The 15,721-nt window shown below is 42.8% G+C and overlaps 1 protein-coding gene across 5 annotated transcripts in view; it reads right to left on the minus strand.

Annotated features, from left to right (window-relative positions):
- KLHL7 (kelch like family member 7) overlaps positions 1–14,398 on the minus strand; it is a 54,318-nt gene extending 39,920 nt beyond the window's left edge. The window contains exons 1-2 of one of the 5 annotated variants that reach the window (XM_018047322.1): positions 14,019–14,146; positions 1,796–1,926 (exon numbers count right to left, since the gene is read on the minus strand). Coding sequence is in view for 1 of the 5 variants with exons in the window: in XM_018047321.1 (XP_017902810.1) it covers positions 14,019–14,138 (120 nt within the window). In the remaining 4 variants the exon portion in view is untranslated. The other 4 variants (XM_018047321.1, XM_018047324.1, XM_018047323.1 and 1 more) reach the window with 4 other exon arrangements.

Genomic DNA, 15,721 nt, shown 5'->3' on the forward strand with positions numbered 1-15,721 from the left:
CTCTTTCAGGGACTTATATAGAGATCTGTCAAGTATTTGCAAACTCAGTCCAGCAGGGTATTGTTCTAGGCATGCAAGAAGGGTTCAAGAACAATATATCTATTAATGTAATTCATCATACTGATGGGTTAAAAGAGAAATTTTTCACGTAGAAAAGGTTCAATATATGACAAAAGGGTGTGTGATAATATTAAAAATTCATTTCCTGAGATTCTTCAATAAAGAAAATGATGTATCTGTCCACTTAAGGTCATTCATCAGAATCAACAGCAAACATCACATTTAATAGTGAAACAGAAGAGGCATTCTCATTCAAGTTTGAAATATATATATACACATATACATACATCCTGTCACATTTTCCTGGAATTTTTAGCCAAATCAGTACAGAAATAAAGATAAATCAATTTAACACTATTAGAACTTATACTGAAAGTCAGTAAGGTGGCTAGACAAAGAAGATAAATATGAAAAGCCAATTAGATGTGAGTAATATGCCATTAAAAAAAACACACAAATGAGAAAAAAAATCCTAATCACAGCAGTAAGAAAATAATTAAATATCGAGAAATAAACCTAAGCAATGTGAGGGATCTACATTAATGGGAATTTGGCATATGATAAAGATACCATTTCAAGTATGTGGTGAGGAGGTGGGGCACAGGTAACGGTTAAGGCAGTGAAATTATTTTGCTTGATACTGTTAACAATGGATATATGTCATTATACATCTGTCAAAACCACAGAATGTAGAAAGAATGAACTCTAAGATACACTATGGTTAAAAATGTAACAAGGCCTCATCCATTTTAACAAATGCCTCACACTTAGACAAGATGTTAATAAGAGGGGAAACTGGGGCAGGGGGATGAAAGGGGTAAATGGAAACTACTTTCTGCTCAATTTTTCTGTTAAAACTGCTCTAAAAAAAGTTTAATTTAAAAAAGGTGGTGAGAGATTTGATAACTGACAAAATGGTATTGGAGTGGCTGTTACCAATTTATGAGAAAATAAATAATAGTTTTCTCTCTTAAAGTGCTCTCTCTTCCTCTGGTGACGGTAAGTACTGGGAAGGACGTCTCAGTCCTTTTCTCCGTCGCTGGTGGAAGAGTGACGGCCAGATGAGCAAGAGCACGGTAGAGGTCACTGACCACACAGAGCCAGGTTTCCCAGCTCATTCTTCCAGGAATCTGCTCCCCAAGCAGAACTGAATTCACTGGGACAGGCTTGCCTCCGCCTATGGCAGGAGAGGACTGTTTCCATTCCTCAGCTGCTCTGCCTCAGATTGGGTGGGAAAGTTTTTAGTTAGTGGGGAGAAGAGGAGGAAGCCTCTTTATGCTCAAGTCAAGGCCATGCTCACTAGTCTGTCATCACCCTTAATTTATGTCTCCTGTGTCTATTTCTGAAATATTTAGAACCAGAAGAAGAGGGTCCCTCAAACCACTATGGATAGACACTCAAACCAAGGCAAACAGCAACTCTGGGGCTGCTTTAGGGTTTGCAGGTATTAGGCACTTTTGTGGGGAAAGTCCTTTGGCTTGAAAAGACTCCCCTCAAAACTCCCCCCTAAAGGCAAGCATTTTAGACATGCGTTTGTGGAATGACCTTTCGCTCTCTTTAAGTAGTTGCCAGATAGGCCTGTAAAAAGGCACTTTAGGTTCCTGTAAATTCCACAGCATTGCATGAGGTTCTAGCTCTCTGCAGTATGTGTTGGCGTTAGGAGAAGGCATGCAAGCAGCAGTCCCAAGTTCTATTCTTCACTGTATCCCAAGGAGAGGACTGAGGAATGACTAACCTTTGGATTTATGTGGCTTGTCAACAAGGTTCTGCAATCAGTCCCTCCCAGCGTGAATTCAAGTTGACCCTGGGTACAGATCCCTGGGTAGACTGTAGATTCAACTATAGTTGGGTGGTGGATTTAAATCACTGAAAGGATAAATGAAAATGGAACCCTTATTACACAGGAATAAATCATCATTTTGGATTGAGATTTACTAGAAAAGCCTCAGGGAAGCCCAGAAAAGCCTCAACAAAGCAATAATAAACCCAAAGGTTAAGAGAAAAAAATAATTTACATGACTTTAGAAACCTTTTTTGTTCAGAAAAGCAAGAAAAACAGCACTGGGCTTAAATACATGTATAATCAGGATAAGGCAAGTGGAAAAGTAAAAGAAAAACATAGGAACATACCTAGATTAATAAAGGAGATTTCCTTCCTTAAGGGAAATATATGACAAGCTCAGTCAAACAGCTTTGAAAAGAAAAGCAGATAAATTTTGGTGCAACTGATCTTTAAAAGATGAGATTAGAGGGGAAAAAAAGGTTACTTTTGTTGTTATTTGTTCAGTGAAGGTGATGTGGACCAAAGAGATACATAACAAAGGAAGAAAGAATTCAGGAGCAGACTAAACAATCTCTCTCAGAAAAAAGTTTGACCTAGGAATTTTTTATAAGATTTCTTTTAAAGCTAAAGGTAAGAAATCAAACACACAATTTAAGGACTGCCCTCGAAAGACTGGGGCAGTTACAGTAGGTGATTACAATAAGTTCAGATTGATTTGAAAAGGGGAAATGAAGATCAGCAGTAAAGTATCACATGCATTATTAAATACTCTGCAAGGTGATCTGGCGAGAAGACAGGAATGGTAAACGCTCTAGCGAAACATATTGGCGAAGTTTCTGGAAATTAAGACTACGAGAGAGTACTAGGTCACATTAAGGGGAGCCAAATAATTCAGACCTGTTAGACGCTGGGCTTCCCCATAATTAAAATTACCTTACTGAGGGTGGTTAAGGGTTGGCAGTAAACCTAACACAGACCTCTTATATTTTCTACCATGGCAATGTCAATAGACTTTGAAAGGCACTAGTAGAAGAAATAGGTTAGCAAAACATCTGGGGCTAAAATGAAAAGGAAAAGAGGCATTTGATCTAAGCAATGTTAGCTCTACAGGATAGGAAAGTATGCAACTTTAACAGGCTAGCAACTCAGTTGGGGTTGTCTGGAAGGAACAAATGGACACAAAGACACCGCCCACTTCAACACAAATAGGAAACAGAAAGGAATGTGTCTGCTATCACCAAGTTTTCCAGGCCTGGCAAACAAAAGATGAAGAAGAAAGGCAAGGTTTCCAGGAGCACGCTGTAAAGGGCCACAGGCCTAGAGGAGTCTGTTAAAGGTCACACTCCAGCTGAGACAAACGGAGGGGAAAAAAAGAAAAGGCTCTTCCATGAACTAAGATTAATACATAGAAGGAGACTGGATCACTCTGCTGTACACTTGAAACTACACCATAGAGTAACTATACTTCAATGTATTTTATACACACATATATATGAATATATAAGGAATTTCACAGCAGGTGAGGATTGTAACAAGGACACAAAGGTGCAGAACAACCAGGAGGATCAGAACTGTGGAGGATTCAAGGCCACAAACTGCTCTGCACAACTGCCCGTTACGAATGTGAATCCCTCTCCTCCCAAACAGGAGAGAAGACTTTGTCACTAGACAAAACTCAACTATTTTGGGACCAAGTTGCCAGGAACACAAGGTTCAAATAAGAAAATGAAAATTAATCTTAAACGTGCAGGATGGACCACAAGGAGAAAAGAGACTCTAGCAGAGTCAGCAGCTGAGAAACTCTGCTGGCAAATTTCCATGGAAAACAATGTATCCTATGCCAACAAAGCATTATTATGCATAGATGAAATTCCTTCTCCAGGAAACAGTTTGCCCATTAGCCTCCTGATCAAAGTGATTCCTCCAGGCTGAGTTTAGTCTTAGGGTCTATCTATTACAGACAGCTGACAAAGGCTAGCAATCTGTCAAAATCAAAAGCCAAGATTTTTCTTTGAAAACTGTTTCACCAGAAACAAAGTTTCTGCTCTGTTTTTGGCTGGCAACAATAACAGTGGGTTAGGACCATATAGTATTATGTAAACATCTTTACTATTTATTGAGAGATGGGAGATGTGCTTGTACAGTTTCAAGCTTGTGGGGATGGGGGTGACACGATGCTAATCTTAAGAGTCCTGGAGACCCCCTGCCATACTGAAAACATGACACAAACTACTTTGAAATTGGAGACGTTCTGGAAGTGCTCAATTAACAGTCTATTCCGATGGAAGACAACCTACACTGAAGGTGCTGAAGAAGTTATCCTGACTTGACCTTAACACTTAAGTGAATGCCTTATGGCTGACACTCAGCAGCATAAGAAAATAGGGAGAGCAGACTTTTGCCTTTCAACTGCTTTAACTGACAGGTAGATTATAGATGTGGGAATTCAACAATAAGGGGGTTCATAACAGGCAGACTTGGGGGATTTTGTTGCTAGTATGGAATTAGACAGAGTGCTGCCATTTGTTCACTGCAGACAGTCGAGAGAGCTATGAATGACATCTTGGCTGAGAACCATTTGAGATGAGAAATGGAAGTGGCCTTCCAAGTCTAGAGTTAACAGATATCTACCCATTCCACACCCTTCTGCATTCTGTAGCTTTCTGGAGTAAAAAAATTAAATAACTCCCTGAACTGTTCTTCAGAGGCTACACAAAGGAACAGTCAACTGATGGAGGATGCCTCGTCAGCATCTGAGACAGAACAAAGCACCCCCTGTGCCAGGAACAGAGCACCTGGAAGATAAGCCAAACCTGGGAATACGAACTGACAGTGCTGTGTCCACTTAACGTCTGTGAAGAGCGCTGGTGCCCGGTTCACCGCTCTAAGATCTCAGCTCAGGGAGTTTATCTGAAGATCAACAGCCAAATGCAATATAAAACACCCTAGTGACAGATGAGCAACTACCTGGTAATCCCCCATAGGCAGTGCTTCTCTAGTGAAATAAAGTTGGCAGACGAGGCTTTGCTTGAGAAGAACACCTTGTAAATTCCAATAATCTAAATTTTATAATCTGAATATTCATGTGTCCTGCAAGGGGGGCAGTGGGGAAGATGGCTGGGCCCAAGTCCAGCATACAGAGTCCACCGTAAGACACATCTTACCTGTCCTATTGAGCAGATGGGGAACTCAAGCAGAAGTATGTAAGGAATCTCATCATTAATAAAACAGCAATGCCTTTTGTTCTAATTTAATTTTACTAGCAACTTTGCTCTTGTTGGGTAAAATTAGGAAGAGAGATGTGAACTCAAGACACCTTGCGCCTTTCCTTTGAGAGAAGTATGATCAGAAATATTCGGTTCTCAGTACCACATAGACACAGAGAGACAAGACACACGCAGTTTACTCTTTTTTCTGGGAAAAACGTTGGATGAGTGGTTTTCAAAGCTTTTTCTTTAAGCAGTTGAATCCATTTTCAAATGATTTGATTTCATTTAATTTGTATAAACAAAATGGTTTCTAGCCAGAACTAGCCTGGCAACCAAGGTATGGCAGAGGCTCCCCTCACTAATATGCTTAATGATTCATTTACAAAACTTTTGTTTCTGATCTCAGCAATTAGTCCTTCTGGACATGGGTTCTGGTAGCAGTTTAGAGATTTGGGGACCCAGAAAAAGAATCATTTAATCAAGTGATAAAACAGCATTTCCACAAAATTCAAAGTTAAAACTGTGACCTGGCCATTTTGGCCTCCTCATGCCACTGGGTAAAAAGTTTCTACAGTGGGACAGGTGCCTGATCCTGGCCGTCAAGAAAAAAAATTGTTATTCTTCTCCATGAGACAAAAGATGACTGGAACTCAAGGGACCCCCACTGGACTCCTTCTGGTTGTTGGGAGAGACAATCCTCTACGGTTCTCGAGTTCCTGGACATGCCAAGAATGCAAGGTTCTGTCGCTTTTTATCCAAGCCCCCATTTCTCACGGTTTTGCTGGCAGAAAGTGACCATGACAGTGAGACAACGTCTCCCTTCCAGGATAAAAAGCAAGCCCGTCTATGGTTTGCTGTAAAATTGGCAGATTCCTTAAACTCATTGTTCATCTCTTAGCTCTAACACAAACCCACTGTGTGTGTGATATCCAGCCAGGCCCCCCCCACGTCACCCTCACAGTACTTCTGAGGCAAGGGGAACTGGTGCATACACGCTGACGCGGGGGACGCTGTGCAGCGGCTAGCCAAGTCTGCTGCCCCTGACCTAGGAGTCTCGTGTCTTCTGCCAGCATCCATCCAACAGTAACAGGCTAACTCAGTCAGCCTTTAAGTAACATAAAATCAGATCCCAGAGGTAACACTGATGCTGCCAAATGTCGTGGTAAATGTTAGTGTGAGACTAAAGTAATCCTATACAGGGAAGTCCGAAGGTTCAAGATACCTAGGAAGAAAAGATCAGGTCACCACCCCATCAGGTAAAGAAACTTGAGGGGTTGGCTAAAGACAAAGAATAGGATGGCCAGTCAAGAAAGAAGTCACAAATACAACAATTAATAAACCATGATAAGCAATGAACGTGGCTTCTACTTTTTTTCTTTTTTATAAAATATTTACATAATAGTTGCCCTTCCCCTCCAAGATCATATAAACCATCAGTTATCATATATAGCCCTTAGGATCTTAAAGTGACCTAGAAGGAATGGATATCACTAAGTGATCCTGGAGTTAGACACTATAAGTGAAAAAAATTTTGGTGGTATATATACATATTTTTAATTATAGGAATGAGAATAAGAGCATGCATGTTTGTATTGGACAGCCTAAGATAGAGGTCATAGTGGGTGTCTGTGGATTCTGGCAATCTAGCTTCCAATTTCCCCCTCCTATTAGAACTTCAAACTCTCATTTCTGGGGAAAAAAATCCTCATTATGAACTATCCTGGAGAGAGGGCAATTCTCTGAGCCTGCCTCTCATTATGGAGCCCGTAAGTCAGACAGTTCTTCTATTCACTCCGTAGCAAAGACCTAATCTGGAAAACAATCAAAGGCCAGCCAATTAGACACCTACTTCCAGAATTTTGAAACCCGAGTGAATGATGGAATGATAGTGCAGAGTGTGGGGAGATGGAGACGTCTTTATAGTGGCACGAGCTAGTCGTCAAGACTGTCCCTGCATTGTAACCTTGGCTCTGGGGTTTTTGCAGCCTAGTTACCAAAGAATCCCTTGTTCCCCCTGTTTGCCAGGCCTGCTCAGCTTCCAGCCTGCAGTGAATGCAGTAAGCTCCCAAAATTCTCTAGACAGAAACTCGCTCAGTCTCTTGATTCCAAACATACCCACCTACACACTTACCAACCCTCTTCTCCTTCCTAGTCCTATGGAAGGGGAACCATCCTCCTTCCTCCATATGAGGTTACTCACCTTTAATTCGGACTTCATCTCAGGAATTATCTATCAACTACCCATTCTGTCTCATAAGAACTCAACCTCTCCATCTCAAATGAATTCTTCCTACTAGTTTTTAAACACACATACATCTCCCATTTAAACAAATAACATCAAAAGCCTTCATCTGACTCCCTGTCTCCATTTAGGGTCAAATTTCTCAAATGAACTGTCTCCATTTTCTGATATCCTACTCACACTAATCTGACTTCCATTCGTCTCCTTATCAAAGTCAATAAACCCCTCTTTGTTATTACATCCTACAAGCATTTTTAGTTCTTGTCTTACTGACTTCTCATAGGCTTCAAAATTTGCCATCTTCTTGCTGAAACAATTTCTTCTCTGAGTCTCAAAACTCACTTTCCTCCTACTCTTCCAGCCATTCCTTTTTTGTTTTCCTTACAGGCTCCTTCCCCATCCAGCCTTTATCCTAGTCTCTTAACTCTCCACAGCTTCAGTGAAGTTATCTTCTATCTGCAGGTAACTCATAAATTCATATTTTTAACCCACAATTCTCCAGACCTGTCCACTCAGATACCTCAATGTCTCAGCAGCACTTTGAACCAATTAAAATGCAAATTACCTTATCCTCAAAGCCTTAATCCAAAAAATAAAAGCCGTGGTCCATTTTTAGTATCTCCTCTCTTAGTAAACAGTGTCATGATCCATTTAGTTATGCACTCTAGAACCCTGGGGATCATGAATGACATCCTGTACAGAAGTCTTCCGCATTCAATCAATCACCACCTTCACAGAAGCAAAAGAAAGCAGCCAACTTTTATTGAGAACTTATGCATTATCAAGTCCTGTTTTAAGTTATCTTGATTATCTAATTTAGTCATCACAACCACACAGGATGGTTATTATGCCTAACCTGTTGATCTTACCTCCTAAATCTCTTGAATACATCACCTTTGGTGAAGCTCCAATACTTTGGCCACCTGATACGAAGAGCCGACTCACTGGAAAATACCCTGATGCTGGGAAAGATTGAGAGTAAAAGGAGAAGGGGGCGGCAGAGGATGAGATGGTTAGACAGCATCACTGACTCAATCAATGGACATGAGTTTGAGCAAACTCTAGGAGACAGTGAAGGACAAGGAAGCCTGGTGTGCCGCAGCCCATGGGGTTGCAAAGAGCTGGACAAGACTTAGTGGCTGAACAACAACTTCACTGATATTGCTGTTGCTGCTCTCACCTCTGTCCAAAGGACCATCTCATTGGGAACTTCTGTTTGGTGTGTCAGCAACTACTGAGTTAATTCACTTATTTCACAGAGCAGTCAATCATCTCGGTCAAAAGAAAAACTGATAACACCTTTTCCTCCTCTCACAGATGTATGTGAAAGGGTATCAGAGAAAAGGCAAAACCCACTAACCTGACTTATGAGGCTGTACCCGGGTAGATCTCGAGCAACTTGTCCATTTTCATCTTTCACCATCCTCCCGCTACGTTCTGTGCTCCAGTCACCCTGGCCTTTTACCAGTCTCTGGTACCTGCCATTTTATGTTAAGTAGGTCTCACACAATGGATTCTCAACAGATACTCACCTAAAAGGATGAGTTAAAACGCCAAACTGCAACAGGGGAATAGATAACCAGTGACCCAAAGAGGGAGAGAGGTATTTACAGGGAACTACAGAGACGAAGAATAGGTGGATTGGTTTATTGGTTGGTTTACAAGCTAGAGAGGTTAAAACATGCCTAAATGCTGACAGTAGAATCCAGCAGAGGAGAAGTTAATGATGCCTAACAAGGATAGAGTAATCAATGGTGCAGCAACTTTTCTGATTAGACTAGTACTGAGAAAGTCAAGGCCCAGATGGAAGTGCTGGCTTTCAATGGCCTTAGTCACTGTAGCAGAATTTTTTAAAAGTGCCAAAACAAGTTTACAGATTTGGTGGTGGAAAGATGAAAGATAGATAGTTCCAGACTAATGACTTATATTTATTTGTGATGTCAAAAGAGATGATCTACTGAAAGTGAGGATACAGGGTTCAGGTTAGAGGAAAACAGTAAAATAAATAGGTAAGTGGGATTGCTCACCAGTAAGTAGTACTGCCAGGCCAGGTGAAGTCAGGACTCACCCAGTGGAGGGCTGCCCAGTAATGGGATATTCTTCAGCTGTGCTTGGGAGCCTTGCACAAAGGTGAACAGTCATCAATGCTGTTTGCCCAAAGGATGTGAAAAAAAGGACAGAGGGCCAAGAAAGCTTGGGACACTGAAAAGAGAGCAAAGAAAGAGAGATATCTCCTAAACCGGACAGACAAAAAGAGAAAATTGAGAAGAGTTAAGGACAGGGAGGTCTGGATAATAGGGAGTTGTCAATGGGCGTTGTTATGAAAATTCAGTGAGAAAAGCCTGTAAAACACTTTGCAGAATGGCTGTTATATCCAAAGTAAGTGCTTGAGAAGTGTTTCTATTATTGAGGATTTGATGCAGAAGGCTTAGATCATTGCAGGAGACCCTAAGGATTACCGATGTGTAATAACTGACAGTCTTGGAGAAGTGAGCATACAGAGGGTGAGTTATTTTAATAATAGTTAGTAAGAGAACTGAGGTGACGGCTCAGCAAGCATCCAGTCCTCAAAATTAGCTTTGCAGTTCTCTCACTTCACCCTCAATGGGGCTTTAACATAAGCTCTTACTTTCTAATTATTCTTTAATTCATTTAACCTGAGGAAACTGAACTATAGTGGTACTCAAAGTTCTCAAAACATCTCTCAATTGATAAGGATCTTCTGGACTGCATTAACAAACAGCATCAGTACTGGGTACGTGCAGTAGTGACTAATGACCCTGCCCTGCTTTGAAGAGCCCCTTTCTAGTGTAACAGATAATGTGAACTTAAACAAAAAGTTGGAAAAATGACAAGGCACTCCACCAAATAAAGTAAGATGCTACTATACAGCCACTCGGAGAAGACAATGGCACCCCACTCCAGTACGCTTGCCTGGCAAATCCCATGGACGGAGGAGCCTGGTGGGCTGCAGTCCACAGGGTTGCGAGGAGTCGGACACGACTGAGCAACTTCACTTTCACTTTTCACTTTCATGCATTGGGGAAGGAAATGGCAACCCACTCCAGTGTTCTTGCCTGGAGAATCCCAGGGATGGGGGAGCCTGGTAGGCTGCCGTCTCTGGGGTCACACAGAGTTGGACACAACTGAAGCGACTTAGCAGCAGCAGCATACAGCCACTAGAATGGCTAATGTCATAGAGACTGACGATACCAAGTGCTGGCTAAGACAGAGCAAAAGCCTCTGTCATACAGAACTGGCTGAAGCGTGAACTGGCACAACTTCAAAAATTGTACCCCTATACCGAGTAAAGCTGCATGCAGCCTACCTTGTGACTCAGCAACTCTATTCCTGGGTATTTCCCAACAAAGGCACGTGTGTACACATCAAAAGACATGTACAAAAATGTTCACAGTAGTACTAGTTTTAATAATCCCAAATACCCAGCATGATAGAAGGGATAAATTGTGGTGTGTTCATGCAATGTTCATGCAAGTTTGTATGTATGCAAACTACATACAATGAAGACGGACTAGAGCAACAAACGACAATATATATAAATCTCCCAAACAAAATGTGAGCTTTAAGAAACCAAGACACATGAATGTATGCTCTATGATTCCATGTACGCAAGTTCAAAAGCAGGAAAAACAAGTCTGTGGCAGCAGAAATTAGAATAGTGGTTACCTTTGAGGAGGTAGCAACTGAGAAGGGCATAAGAGGGGGACCTCTGGTGTATTAGTCATGTTCTTTTTCTTGGAGGGGGTATGTTCATTTTGCAATAATTCTTTGAGCTGCACATTTATGATCTGGATCCTTTTTGTCAATCTTACACTTCATTGTCAAGTTTACTTAAAAACAGGAGGCCAGAAATGACTGAAAGGATAATGGAAGAAAAGGCTTCACAGGAAGCTGAGCAGCAGCAGCTGGCTCAGCAGCATCCCCTTTCACCACTACATACAGATTGACTCAAGTGTCACAGAGAGATGAATGACCTAAATCCTATTGTCTAAGATCGCACAACTACTTAATGATAGAGCAGGAATTGGGATTCAGGAATTCTAAGTTCACAGTGCTCTTCAATTCTTGTAGGGATGTTTCTGGGTGTGTATAGAAGGGCCCTTGTCATCCCATCTTCAAAGTAATGAGGACATAAGGGGATGCAAAAAATAGTAATAACACAAAAGTATTCACCAGAGAACAATGACAATTTAAAAACTGGTCCTCACTTCAACATTCCTCCTCTAGCTTACACTAGCTTCTCCTCTGCCACTTCCCATCAACTGCCCTTGTCAGTCCTTGGTGAGCCTCTTCTGTATTATGTCAAACAGGACAATACGTGTACAACGTAAATCAACTGCAAAAGTCAAACTACACATCTTAACAAAAGATGCAGGATTCTAAGAAGTTGGTAAAAATGCTACTGGAGAACTGTTAGCAAAGCCATCGACAAAAAGCAGAAACTGGCAGATTAAGGCCATTGTGGAAGAAATTCCTGATGGCTCATCCAGCGTCCATTTTTCCCTTCCCACTCAGTAACAGAATCCTGCTACTTAGTATTCTGTATTTCTATTGTAACAATAAGTAGATACTAATATTGCTTAAGGCTAAGTCTAAAAAGTGGTTATGAATTAATTTAAACCCCCAAAGCTAAACATAGTCTCAAACAATCCCCTCCTTCTCAAGCAGACATTTGATGCTCCAGCCCAGTTGCACCCTATCTATAGAATGAGGCAATGCTTCACAATGCTATAGTCTGCATATGAAAACACGCATTTGGGGGAATGGGAGGGTTGTTGGAAACAAATCTGGGCGCTAGTCAACTAGGGTTCATTTACCTGTTAGAGGCAGACACTAGTTAAATGCATCAATAATGTCAGTGGTGTCATAAACAAAAAAGGTTCACATGAAAGGAACATGAATGTATACATGTAAATTTATGCATGAAAGTTACATAAAATATTGAATTCAGGCATTCACAGCTACTTCAGCGCAAAGACCAGGAAAGATTTAAATGCACTCTCACTACCATCTACTGCACTCATGCACGATGTCAGGAGCTAATGAACAAAAACAAGATGCCAGCAGAGTTTTCTTAAAGACACCAGCAATTATTATCTTCAAAAAAATCTTGAAATTCCTCTATTATTGTCCATAGTCCCATCAGAACAGAAACGGTAGGAAAGGGGGCAGGGCACAACCTTTAAAAGGGTGGCGCAGCCACACGACATGACAAAAACTGGTTAAAACCAACTTGGTCCAAGATGGTGGAAGATTCGACTTCCAGTGGACCTTGAGCCTCATCACACACTTACTGTAATGCATTAGCACAAACTAAATGACACACCCACCAGTGCCCTGACTCTTCTGAGGTTAACCATAAAAGGCCAAAAAGTGGGTGATGGCCCAGTTCCCAGAAATCTCTGCCCCTTCCCCTGAAACCGTTGGAATAATCTTCCCACTCGTTAGCCTATAAAATTATCCAGCCCGGAAAACTAACCATATCAAGGTGCATTCTCAGGTACTGAGACAGACTGCATTCTGTCTATGGGTTGTGCACCTCTAAATAAATCCACTTCTTACCTGTCACTTCACTGAATTCCTTCCACCATAAGACAAAGATACTGAGCTTTGGGAATTCCCTGGAGGCCCAGAGGTTAGGACTCGGCTTTCACTGCTGGGGGCGCTGGTTCAATTCCTACCTGAGGAACTAATCCTACAAAGCCGCAGGAAAAAAGAAACCGACCTTCAATAAAGTCCGGAGACCAGCTGTATGCTCTCAATTAAGTTCAAGTCCCAATCTGGTTTGTGCAGTTTCAGCACCACCAAATGAGCAAGCTAGGTTTTGCAGTTACACTCACATCCTGCTTTTGTCATGAAAAACAGGACCACAGACACAAAACTGAAACATTCCCACAGATCTCCCTGGACGCACATTTCTACAAACAAAGCTTCCAGGATGAGGAAAATGACCAAGCGACTTTTCTGGTCTAAGAGGCATTCATAAACAAACAGATTCTCTGGTCTACATTCTTTGGCGTTAAAACCCGTTCTTTTCACAACCCACCTTTCGCCGACGTGCCGAAGACTGTCACTAAAACGCCACACATCAAAGACAGAACAAAGACTCCTCTTAAGTAACAGAGGCGCAAGGGGCCCTTAATGGATGGCACGGAATTCATCCACGACTGTTTCTGCTCTAAATTAACACGTACAAGAGACTGCCTTCTCCTAGCTCCACCCCGGTAACACAGAAGGGAGGCGGGGATCCTTATTTAAGAGGAGCTGATGTCAGGGCCAGCAATGCTTCTCCCTTCCTCGAGGGCTTCGGTTTGGGCTGTGCCAATGGGATTCTTCGCACGAGATCTCACGGCAGCTAAAAACGGCTGGCCAATGGAGGGATGCTCGGCTCACAAAGAGATAACTAGGGCACAGCTGTTATACAACCGATACCCGACGCCGGACGCCAGTCCGAGAGGTCCCCTAGGAGTCTGACCTGGGAGCCACAGCATCGGCGGACAACGAGGCACTTCTGCTGGAGAGCTGTTTAACGCGACCCTCCACCAGCAGCTGCTTCGCCGGCGTACGAAAATGCAAGGAAGGGCGAGGACAGAGGAAGAAGAGGGTCGCGATCCACGGGGCGCGGGTTTCAGCCGGGTCCGTCAGGGGCCCAAGCCCCGGACCACCTCCCCCACGCCGACGGTCACTCCCACAGAGGCGGTACCTGTTTCCGCATGTTATTCATGACGCCCATGAAACCTGCCAACAATTTGGCTTCCTCTCGAGCAGCAAGTTTCTTCTCGGTCTTCTTCTTGCTGCTCTTCTCTACCCCAGAGGCTGCCATCCTCCTTCGGTCAGCGCGGCTCACGCCCGGGACTTGCCGGGCCGGGCGAGGGGTTGCACTTTCCAGGCACGCCGGGGGTTGTGTTCACCAAAGCACCGAGGCTGGGAGAGTGGCTGGCTGTACCACTCCGCCTGCGGAAGCGCGGGGACGCCGCAGACCTTGCAGTAGGGCAAGGCCAGACGACCCGCTCAGAAGATCGCTGTAAGGCGATGTAGTCGCTGGGCTGCGTCTCCAGCAGAACCGGAGCCCGGAGGAGGAGCCTGCGCACTTGGCTCGAGGGGGCGGGGCCGCTAAGAAGGAGTGGGGGGGCGGGGTCTACGCGTCAGAGCCGCGCGCCTCTCCGAGCGGCTGGAGGCCGGTGCCGAACGTCCTTTCCGTGCGCCGGCTGTTTTGGTTTCTAGCTGTCCGGAGTTGCGCGTTCCTTTCCCTTTGCCCAAGACAGGTTTTACAAATTTGGCTGACGTGGCGAGATTATCTTTTGGGGATAATTGGGTGATAGAAGGCATTAAAGAGCGTCCCGTTAGCGTAAACTCCGTAAGGACCAGCGTCGGTGTTGCAGTATCAGAAGATGACATGCTGTAGGCGCTCAATATGAAATGGGAGAAGACCACCGCGTACTGCAAGTTAAGGTTTATTGCATGGAAAATAAGGTTTATTTGCTTGGGAGTCATAAAGCAAGGATACACAGTCCCCATTGGTGTTTCCCTGATGTGGAATGGCTGCCTGCTTAGGCTGGTTTACTTCTCAGTGTTTGAAACTAAGATCAGGTGTCAGCTTTTCCAGAAATCTCCAATTAGGCTTCCCATAGTAATCATAGAACTCATGAGATGCTTTTTGTAACTATAAATCATATTATTTCTAGCATATAATATCTATAATATAAGGTTATTTGAAATTTACATTTGAAAACTTATACATATCCCTTTAATTTTCTACCTAGGTCTGTATAGGAATATGGGAGAAGGAAATGGCAACCCACTCCAGTATTCTTGCCTGAAAAATCCCGTGGACAGAGGAGCCTGGTGGGCTGCTGTCCATAAGGTCGCACGAAGTCAGACACGACTGAAGCGATTTAGCATGCATGCATGCATGCATATAGGAATGTATAGAAACATGCTTTAAGTAAAATAATTGACTCTATCAAAGCATTATACTTTCTCTTGATTAGGAGAAAGCAATACAGTATAATTCAAATGAAAGAGCAAGTGGCTTATAAGGCGCTCCAAAAACAAAAATCTAAGCAAAAAAAAAAGCTTTAAAAAAGGGAGTTTCCTGGTGGTCCATGGTTATGACTGTGCTTCCACTGCTTCCACCTGGGGTGCTGGTTGGATTCCTGGTGGAGGAAGGTGCAGCCAAAAAAAAAAAAAAAAAATCTAAGCATTCTTAGAAAAGAATAAGACATTTATACCTCTGTGTACCTTATAATTTTTTTTAATCTAAATGTTCTCAGATCTTCTGTTTTAACTAGTCAAGACAGTCATCCTTGAGTATTTGCAGGTTGGGTCCAGAAGCTGTTGGGGATACCAAAATCCACAAATGCTCAGAATCCCATAGTGAACCCTCCATATCCATGGTTCTGCAAC

This window comes from Capra hircus, chromosome 4, assembly GCF_001704415.2.
Source record: "Capra hircus breed San Clemente chromosome 4, ASM170441v1, whole genome shotgun sequence".
Lineage (NCBI taxonomy): Eukaryota > Metazoa > Chordata > Mammalia > Artiodactyla > Bovidae > Capra > Capra hircus.